At 40.2% G+C, this 10,662-nt stretch overlaps 2 protein-coding genes across 5 annotated transcripts; both read left to right on the plus strand.

Moving 5' to 3' along the window:
• The first annotated feature begins 591 nt into the window (after window positions 1–591).
• Window positions 592–3,797, plus strand: LOC143881560 (universal stress protein PHOS34-like). The gene is made up of 4 exons (XM_077384694.1): window positions 592–868; window positions 1,939–2,045; window positions 3,331–3,449; window positions 3,578–3,797. The coding sequence occupies exons 1-4, from the start codon at window positions 688–690 to the stop codon at window positions 3,654–3,656; spliced, it is 486 nt and encodes a 161-aa protein (XP_077240809.1). The 5' UTR covers window positions 592–687; the 3' UTR covers window positions 3,657–3,797.
• A 790-nt stretch (window positions 3,798–4,587) lies between these two features.
• Window positions 4,588–9,958, plus strand: LOC143881562 (uncharacterized). Of its 4 annotated transcripts, XM_077384698.1 has the most exons (4): window positions 5,004–5,337; window positions 6,714–7,418; window positions 7,500–8,636; window positions 9,269–9,958. In XM_077384698.1, the coding sequence occupies exons 2-4, from the start codon at window positions 6,908–6,910 to the stop codon at window positions 9,676–9,678; spliced, it is 2,058 nt and encodes a 685-aa protein (XP_077240813.1). In that variant the 5' UTR covers window positions 5,004–5,337; window positions 6,714–6,907; the 3' UTR covers window positions 9,679–9,958. The 4 variants fall into 4 exon arrangements, with proteins under 4 accessions (XP_077240812.1, XP_077240813.1, XP_077240810.1 ...); XM_077384697.1 differs by lacking the exon at window positions 5,004–5,337 and adding an exon at window positions 4,588–4,838 and having other exon boundaries at window positions 6,714–8,636; XM_077384695.1 differs by having other exon boundaries at window positions 5,005–5,337; window positions 6,714–8,636.
• Window positions 9,959–10,662: the final 704 nt, after the last annotated feature.

A 10,662-nucleotide genomic window follows, 5' to 3' on the forward strand; every position in this document is an offset into this window, starting at 1 on the left:
TCCAAACCATTCATTTGAATGGTCCTCACATAGATAGGGTGTCCACAAAAAATCAGATCCATAGGATCATCCCAACCATTCAAACTATGGAGGCAAAAAATGGACTAATTTGTGAAGGTTTATACACGTCCATTTTACCTCCACAAATCGTAGGGTTGGGATGATCCTATGGATCTGATTTTTTGTGGACACCCTATCTCTGTGAGGACCATTCAAATGAATGGTTTGGATCACCCAAACAATGCGGGCCCCCACTGTATTTTAAGCTAGTGTGTAGGTAACTTATCTACACAAGTGTGTAGGAAATGTTTTCTCATAAAAAAAGAGAGAACATTTCCTACACACTTGTGTAGATAAGTTACAATGCTAGTGTTTTGCATTTAGGTAAATTGGAAAATATAAGGAGGGCTGCTAATACCAAAACAAGGGACTGCCAATATTAGTTCCTTAAGAAAGAAGAGAAGTGTAAGGGACATTCAAGTAATTCTTGGACTATCCAACTCCAAGACTGAAAATATCCCATAAATAATATCCATCTTCCGGGGCCCACGACTCCCATTTCCACCCTCATAAAACCGGGATTAGATATTCAACCCACAGACTTAAAACCAGTATATACAAAAGCGTTTTTGGTTCCACCCCAAGATATCATTAAACTTATTTGAAGCTCTGGGGTTTGTGATTTTGATGGCTGAGGTTGAGGAGAAGAAGAAGCGCAGGATAGCAGTGGCCGTGGACGAGAGTGAAGAGAGCATGTATGCATTATCTTGGTGCCTCCGAAACCTTCTTTCCGGGAATACCGAAGATACCCTCATCCTCTTCTACGTTAAACCTTCACCTCCCGTCTGCTCTTCTTTAGATCGAACGCGTGAGAATTTCTCTCCTTTGCTGTCCCCTACTTCTTTATTTTTGCTTGAGATCAACATATATGTTAGTTGATCGGAGCCGTTAATCTGATGGATCCATAGGGCTACACCAATGGGTCCCAAGTAGAGAGATATTTTTTACCCGTTGGGGTCACCCTGTGGGTCCATGAAATGAACGGCGCCAATCACATAACACATATGCCCATCTCAAGCAAAAATAAAGTAGTGGGTACCGATTTTTTTTTTTTTTTTTTTTTTCTGGATTAGGTCCATAGGATGATCCAAAGCGTCCATTTGATGGGCCAAAAATGTAAATAGGCTGTGCCTAAAGACCACATTTCCATTGGATGATCCTAGCCCTCTGATCCATAGAGGAAATGCATATTATGGAAACTTCTATAGATCGGCGGGTTGGGATCATCCTATGGAGATGAGTTTTGGGGCACAGCCTATTTACTTTGTGGCCCATCAAATGGACGGTATGGATCAACCTATTGTGTACCCCATACAATACTTTTCATACGGTGTAAGCCCGTATTGTCCAGTATTTGTAAAAAATACTATCTGGCTAAGGCTTACAGCATGTCTTTTTCATCTAATGAAAGATATAGAATCATCTAATGAGTGTGGGACCAAGGAGGCGGATATATATAGAAGTCAAAAAAGTGTTCAGGAAAACCTATCAACCATTCAACAACCAGTCGTAGAAACTAGAAATCTTCAATAATGCGAGCTTATACACCCTCACACGGCAAGTCTTTCAAAAGGGACAGTGAGGCCCACTTCATATAGATTATTCAAAAGTCAGGACCCACAACCATGCTTTTAAATTTCGACCGAAATTTCTTCGATACCGAAACCGAAATTATTTAGACCGTTGATATTTGCAGCCGTGTATCTTAAGTATCGAATGTCCGTTCCGGTGGGACCAAAGGCAATCTAACTTATCACATGGTGTTCTACAATATCAACGGTCATGATCTCACATACATGCCCCCTATACCCCTCCACACTAATTCAGCTTAACAATATATGCTAATCATGCTTACTGTAAATGGGTTCTGTTTGCTAGGAAATATTTTCTCCAACGATGTAATTCCAACCATGGAGAAGTTCACAAATGGCTTAACCGATTCGGTGATGGAGAGAGCTAAAATGGTCTTTCAACACTTCCACAATGTGAGTTCTTTCTCTTAATTTGCTTGTTTTTTTAATGAGGAATGATGTAGTTCATAGTGTATACACCAAACACGCGGTGTGAATACCTCCTGATTCCGTTCTGACAACCATGAGAAAGGCCCACAACTAGTTGAGCTATACACCTAACGTTTGATGTGTATATATATGCTATAAGCCTATAATATAATGAACCAGTCTATTCTCATAATTGACATGCCAATCAATATCATATACCTTCTTGATATTAACTCAGTATGATGAACCAGTCTATACTCATAATTCCTTCCCCCCCCCCCCCAAGCCGTCCATTTGATGGGCCACAATGTAAATAGGTTGTGCCCCAAAAATCATTTCCGTAGGATGATCACAACCCTACGTAGGTTGCATACGATGTAGTTTCTGTTTAGATCGGAGGGCTAGGATCAGCCTATGGAAATGATATTTTGGGACACAACCTATTTACGTTTATGGCCCATCAAATGGAAGGTTTGGATTATCCTATGGTGTGGTATTGGCGGGGCCTACGTTGTTCAAAGATGGGCCCACCATTCCACCAACGGTTTTTGTTGGGCCCACCGATTGTTCCTTTGTGTGTGTGTGTGGAGAGAGAGAGAGAGAGAGAGAGAGAGAGAGAGAGAGAGAGAGAGAGGTCAAATGGTGGGAAAACGTTAGCCAGCCGTCGGGAGGGGGGGGGGGGTAATATCAGCGCCCTAAGGGATTTGCTAGGGATCATTGAAGGCCGGTTATTCCATGAGAGAGCAGCCACCTTGTGAATATGACAAAATCTGTTGAAAAGTGAGCTTATGTGGCTGCTCTCTCATGCAACATCTGGCCCGTGAAATGCCTTCGCCCTAGCAAATCCCTTATATTAAAGATGTCCCCTAAAAATAAGGGTATTTTGGTCATTTGAGTCAGCGCATGATTTGGCCATTATGTTTTGCCTTTCTTTTTTAGCGCGTGCTGTGAAACTAGGAAATCATTTTTTACAGCTCTCCTAGTTATATTGGATTATGGAATTAAGAAAAGTTTTACTCTTGAATCAGTTAGTGCTTGCTAGCTATAAAGACCGAAAGAAAAAAAAAAGAAATAGAAATGCTAAACTAAAGGGTACAACTCAACTCAACTCAACTACGCCTTTGTCCCAAACTAGTTGGGGTAGGCACAAGGGCTGACTTTTGCAAGGCCACCCTTTAGTTTAGAATTCCTCAAAAAATAAAGGAGAAAAAAACAAACACAAAAACCCTTCTTGGACTCGTATGCTTTTGCTACTTTGCATTGGAATCAGATCAAAGTGGAGAAGAATGTTGGCAGTGGAGATGCAGGAGTCATTTTATGTACGATGGTTGAGAAGCTGAGACCTGATATGTTGGTCATGGGAAGCCATGGTTATGGTTTCATCAAAAGGTATTGAATGAAAATTAGCCCTATTTCTATCCTTTATTCATGTTGGTTTACGAGAGGAATCTGTTTCTAAGTAGTTGTTACTTGTTAGCTTTAGTTTCTCTAATCCAATTTTTTCCATATGATTGCAGGGCTCTTCTTGGAAGTGTAAGTGATTACTGTGCCAAGCGTGCCAAGTGTCCTGTTGTGATCATTAAACGCCCAAATTAGTAAAAGTTCGACTCCTTTTCTTTTCTTAACGAGGGCACTCCTCCTTTCTTCATTCAATCATGTTGTAAATGTAATTAACTGTTGAAAGCATGTACAATTCCGGAAAAGTAATCAACTACCAGCCAAAAAGGGTTCTATAAAGTGAGGAGTGCCGTTACAAAAAAAAGGATATCATTGGATATTCCCCCGCTTTAATAGATATCGGTAGGGTATATGAAGGGGTGGAGGAGCCACCGTTAACTCCATAAAACTTACGATTTCTGTTGGGCGGGGGGGGGGGGGGGGGGGGGGGGGGGGGAGGGATATTATGTCACTGCCCTTATTATTATTTTTATTTTTTAGTAAGCTTAAAAAGTCGCATTGGAACTTAAGTTGGGTTGGGTTCAGGTTGGATAAAAGGGCTCCTTGGGCTGGGTCGGGGTGGAACTCAGGTCAGGTCCGGTTTGCACCCCTAGTTTGCATCAAAGAAGTCGATTAGAAATGCCCGGAGTCGAAACCTCAGGAAAATCTTTCGACATTCTAGTTATGTGAGACACCATATGAGCTAAAGCACATAGGAAGGGAATGCTTGGGTGTTCGAGAGTAGGGGTCGCTGTCGGCTTGCGTACCTAGGTTGGAGCATTTGCCTTTTTCAAATTGGAGTGAGGGTTTTCCTTTTATAAATGGATGTTCCGTGACTTGTGGGGCGATGAAATGGTGACTTGGCGCCGAGGCAATCACTGACATTGGTTCCAGTATTGGCACTAGGTTTGCCAGGCGCTACATGTCCAAGGCATGATTGGTGATGGGACGTCGCAATGTCGAGGCAATGGCCTATTGGGTGGCTTGGTGCAGCGTGGCTTCTGTTAAGATTTGTCAAATCTAGACTGTTGGATTATCTTGGTGTAGATTAGGCAAGTGGGTTGAATGGGATTAGGCAAGTGGGTAGTAGATAGGAATTTTATATTTATCTCTTTCCTTGGTTATGCTTATCTCTTACTATGTTTAACCCTTTGAGTGCTCTATATAATAACTCATTGGGTTCTTTGTAGAGTATGGCGGCGGCATTCAATCTGAGTTTTCGTGGGCCTTGAGCCATGCATCAGTGTGCAGTTGAAGCCAGATTTTGACCCCAACATGTTGTCCCCACTTCCTTGGCCGGCACAGGAAAAATCAAAGCCTAATGTTATATTAAAATTTCAGGTTCAAGGGTTCCACAATTGATAACTTCTGTATCTGGTTGATTGGGCTGGGCATGATGGTGAAAATCATTGTCGTGTACCCCCTCCAGCAACGCTATACAGACATGGCGTACACTATCTGACTATCTGTTCTGTGTTCGGTGACCATGGCCATTGGAACTTGTCTCACCATCGCCAAATGACCAAAATACCCTCATTTTTTTTAGGGATGACCGAGATTTCACTACTTGGAAAAAGGAATTTGCTAGCGCCCATCGCAGAAGGCATTTCGCAGATGCTCTGTTTCATCTAATAGCAGCCACCCAAGCCGAGGTAGCTGCTGTCAGATGCAACAGACCATCTGCGATGGACGCTAGCATAGTGTTTATTAATGTGGAGAGTGTCTTTATCCTGGACAAGACCTTTTTCTTTCTCTAACGCCAAAGTAAACAAAAACGTTCCTTTTCTTCCGTCAAAACGGAGGTAAAGTTCATGGGTTTTTTCCCTGTGTTTTCCTACTGGTAAATTTTTTTATTCATTTTACAGTGCAATGTTCTTTCTTCAGTACTTTTATAATGCCCGTTTGTTGAATTGGGTCATCTTTTCTTTTTCTATTTCTTGTTTTAGGTACTCAAACAGAGGTTTGTTAATGGTTTTGGTGGTTGAAGAAAATTCCCATTGCATGTTATACGATTTTTTATGAACATGCAATGATACTTTAATGATATTAGATGATAAATGTAGCAAGTTCATCTCAGACGGACACGTATAATAATTTTAGGGTTCTTTTAGAGAAGGGAAGATTTGGGACGAAAGGTTTATGGAGGCATTTTTTTTTTATGGGTTAAAAAAAAAGGAGAGAAGTTGGCTGTTGGATGATTTTATTGAGCCGAATGCTCCAAACAAAGCAGAGAAGTTGGGGCATTTTCTGTTTGATTGGAAGGGTTTTTCACTGAATCTTGGTCTTCAATTTTGGCCGAAATCTGATATTTCGGCCGATATATGTCAGTTTCGGTTTGGACAGACAACGAAAGAACAATGAATCAGAAAAGTATGAGATTTGGGTGAAATTTTGCCGAAATTTTGGAAGGTTCTTATGCTATTTTACATAATTTTCGCCTAAATTTTACCGAAATCAATGAATTTCCACTGAAATTTTATGATTCCCACCGAAATTTAATGATTTCTACCGAAATAAATGAAGTTTCCCTGGAAATTTCGGAAATTTCTGCAGAAAGTACCGAAATGTGGATTTTTTTTTGAATGGTAACAAATGTGGAAAATTTTTTAAAATCAAAATTTTATAAAAAGAATTTTTTTTACTTTATTTTGGACAAAATTTCGGCCAAACCAAAAAATTTCTACCGAAACCAACAAATAAATCCTTGATCTTGGTTGTCTGGGAAGTTGCAGGTCGCTTTCTTTCATATGATGAGTTAGCAATGTTTGTGTTGAGGCTTTGATGTGTTAAAATTGGTGCTGGTTGGTTTCTCTTTGTTTACAGTGGAGAGAAAATGCAGGCTGATTTTGGCATAGTTGTAAGCTATTGTTCTTCACACTAGTGCCAAAGAATCACATGTTAAATTACAAGTAACAGAGTACTAAATGTTAACTTACCAACTTTTCCAAAAGTTTAAGCTGTTGGAGAAAGGCGTTATTTATCTTTTATATTTTAACACTCCCCCGCACGTGTGGCCCACTTGGCAAACACATGGCACATGTGGTCCCACTTTGGGCCGACCATCGCATGTGGGTTTTTGCTATCCGGGAGGTTTGAACTCGAGACATTTTGCTCTGATACCATGTTAACTTACCAACTTCTCCAAAAGCTTAAGCTTTTGGAGAAAGGCATTATTTATCTTTTATACTTTAACACTAAATTGAGTTTTACCTGCAGATTGGGACTTGGAATTATTGAGACGTGGAATTCCTTTCTGTTCTATGGTGAGTTACCTTGACGGGCTTTGCATTCTGATTCGAATTGCAGAGACTCCGATAGAATAGTACAGTGAAGAGGCCTTATTCATTAGAAAGTAGAACCCCTTTCTGTAATGTGTGAATTCATTTGAACCAGAACTTCTTGTTTATCGAATGGATATAAGTAAAACGCCTCTCTGTATTTATGACCACGGTACCACTGTTGATAAACGAAAGAATAGGGTCAAATGTAAATATTGTGCCAAAGTGATGAGCAGCGGTTTCAGTCGTCTTAAGTATCACTTAGGAGGTGTGCAAGGGGATGTATTGCCTTGTGAAAAAGTTCCCTTGGATGTGAAGGAAATACTGAGAGATGAGTTATTGGAAAGGAAGAAACAGAAATTGAGCAATGAAGTTGGACAACTGCAACACCCAAATCTTGCGTTAAAAAGGCATTTATGTTTTAAATCTCCTGAACTCAAGTCTAATTGCCATGATTCTAGCAAACCAACTGCATTACAGAAAGGAAAGAAGGTTTTAGACTCTGTACCAGGGGACAGAGTATTAGATAATGGTTCCATTCAATGCTCGATTGTAGACGCACAGAAAACTGTTAAAAGCGAAGTGAAGGACTGTTCGTCAGAGAATGTTTTCAGGCACATTGGCAGATTCTTTTATGGCAATGGTATTGATTTTAGAGTTGTTGAGTGCCCTTATTTCTCGAGAATGCTTCATTCTTTTAGTAATGTTGGAGCTGATTTTAAAGTTCCCAGTTATCACGAACTTAAAGGCTGGATCCTTCAAGAGGAAGTGAAAGAGATGCGGCAGCGTGTGAAAGTGGTCAAGCATTCATGGGAAACAACGGGGTGTAGCTTGTTGTTAGATGGTTGGACGGATGAAAAGGGCAGGAACCTGATTAGTTTTCTTGTGGATTGCCCCCAAGGAACTATATTTCTAAGGTCTGTGGTTGTTTCGGATTCTATGGAAGACGTTGATGCATTGGTCTCATTGTTTGATGGCGTTATTAAGGAGGTTGGGATTAAAAATGTGGTCCAAGTCATCACATATAATGCTTTGTGTTCTATGGAGGCTGTAGGCAAACAGATAATGGAAAAGCACAGAAGCATATTTTGGACAGTGTGCGCAGTTCATTGTATAGATCTCATGTTAGAGCAGATCAGGATGATGGCTCATGTGATGAAAATACTAAATGAAGCCAAGACCGTCACAAAGTTCATTTACAATCGTGCACCAATTTTGAAATTGATGAAAAGTTACACTCATGGAAGAGACCTAGTTAGACCCTCCAAAACGAGGCCTGCGATGCCATTTCTTACATTGGAAAACATTGTATTTGAAAAGGAGAACTTAAGGAACATGTTTGGATCATCTACATGGAACACCTCAATTTGGGCTTCTAAAACCGAAGGAAATAGTATAGCTGAGTTAGTTCGGGGGACCTCCTTCTGGGAAGGAGCCGACGATGTTTTAAGTGCGGCTATTCCACTTGTTCGTGTTCAACATTTGATTGATGGAGGCGATAGACCTCCAATGGGTTACATATATGAGACTATGGATCAAGCAAAAGAAATGATAAAAAAGAATTTTGGAAATAAGAAAGCTAAGTACCTGCCTTTATGGGAAATTATAGATGCAACATGGAACAACCATCTTCATAGCCCTCTCCATTCAGCTGGATACTTTCTTAACCCATGTCTCTTTTATTCAAGTGATTTCTTTGCTGATGATGAGGTTGCTAGTGGCCTTTTGTCTTGCATTGTACGTATGGCTCAGGATCAACGTGCCCAGGACTTGATAGTTCTACAACTTGATGAATATAGAGCAGCTACGGGTGGTTTTTCGCAGAAGGTTGCTATCGAGCAGAGAACAAAACTCCCTCCAGGTTAAGAAATATTGTCTTTACCAACTAGCAATGTTTCATTAATCTAATCTATGTTGCATGGACAGCAGATGAGGCAACTTAACTGTGACGCATGCCAAACAGCTATGTAGGCAACCTTAGTATTCTATTTATGTAGATATTATATTTGTGAGATTTTATATGATGAAGCCCGTATAGTCGAGTATTTTTTAAAACGCACTATACGGCCCACTTTATGGGATGATCAAAACCATTCATTTGTTGGGCTACAATGTAAATAGGTTGTGACCCAAAAAATCTTTTCAATAGGATTACCCTAACCCTCCTATCTATATAGTAGCCCAACAACTGAACGGTTTGAGTCAACCCATAAAGTGGGCAGTATAGTATGTTTTAAAAAACACTGGACTTTACGGGCTTGCACCATATAAAATCTCTTATATTTGTATTCATTTTAGTTACAGGAATCAAACTTTATATAACTGAATTGACATGTCGGCACGTCAGATTTTCGGCATTCCCATGATAACCAACCCCCCCCCCCCCCCCCCCACCCGCACTCATCAAAGTTACATATATCGGATGTCGTATTTATCTGAATTGGTTGCTTGACTCTATAGATTCTTATGATTTTTCATTAATTTGAAACACAGCTCTATGGTGGTCAGTGTTTGGAGGGCACTGCCCCGAATTACAAAGACTCGCCATTCGAATTCTAAGCCAGACATGTAGCGGGGCCTCCAGTTACAAGCCCAAGAGAAGTATATCTGAGCAGTTGCACACAAATGGAATTAATTTTTTACAGAAACAGAGGCTCATTGACCTGGAATTTGTTCATTACAATCTCCGACTTTCTCATCCTCAGTCAGTCTCGAAAAACAAAGATAATATTGTCTCAGAAGATCGAGACCTCATGAATGATTGGCTTGTAGAGACACAAGAGCAAGTCTGTGAAGATGATCATTTTCTTAGGTTCAATGTTGATTGTGATGACATGTGCATTCCTGAAAAAGTTGTCGATAGTGAGTCTTCCAGTTTTCTAGTGAAGGAGGAACCACTCTAACTTGGAAACATAGACTAAATATCACTATTTTGCAACCCCGACTGCGTATTTTATACCGCTGTTGCTTGGGTCTAACAGAAGGTTGGCGTAACCGCCATAATCCAATCCATCTGTCAGGTTAATTTCCTTTATGAAAATCTTTTACAGTGTTGGGCTCAAGAATGTATGGAAGGAATAGTTTGTAAATGGCAATGGAGACATGCTTTCCTGTATTTCTGTTTGAGTCAGTGTATTTATGAGATTTCAAAGTTCTAAGATATGACTGGTTTAAGGCCTTGAATATAGCTCTTTTTATTCTGTTGAAAACCGTTTTGGCACTAGTTTTGCTTATCACCTGCTGATAAGTCTACTCAACTCAACTAAGCCGTTGTCCCAAACTAGTTGGGGTCGGCTAATGAATCCTCTAGAAAATTTTCATATAGGCGAAAGGATCTGCCTAGCTCAAATTGACTAAGACTAATCTTGACACTAGTTGGGTTCGTCTACATGGATCATTTTCTTCCATTCTATCCTATCCAAAGTCATGTTCTCTGTGATGTTCCTAGCCCTCAAGTCTTTTCCTCACTACTTATTACCTGCTGATACCTATGGTTTTTTCAGATTTATGCCCTTTTAGCATACGAGATTGATGCAGGTGCATTCTAGCCGTTTGAAAATCAGATGATCAAATCCACGATCGGATTGTGCGGATTAATGTCCGAACTTCAAATTTATGATTAGATCAATTCCGACCCTCAGATTAACCGCCAAACCATTGGATCATGCGTTTTAACACATATCAAGCCCGAAATGTTGCATGATCTTTTATCCAAAGGCCAATCATCCCTGATCGTAAAGAGATCGGACAATGAGCTCTTGTTCATCAACACCTTAGGATTCGAAGTTATTTTACTTTAATTGGAATTTCGTTATTTTGTTTATCTTTTAATTGTCTTTACAAAATAAGGATATTAGGTGAGTTGTACGTCCAAGAAGGTGGAGAGT

The sequence above is a fragment of the Tasmannia lanceolata genome, unplaced genomic scaffold (genome assembly GCF_043159265.1).
Source record: "Tasmannia lanceolata isolate RefF3 unplaced genomic scaffold, GAP_Taslan_0.1 ptg000007l, whole genome shotgun sequence".
In the NCBI taxonomy this organism is placed as follows: Eukaryota; Viridiplantae; Streptophyta; class Magnoliopsida; order Canellales; family Winteraceae; genus Tasmannia; species Tasmannia lanceolata.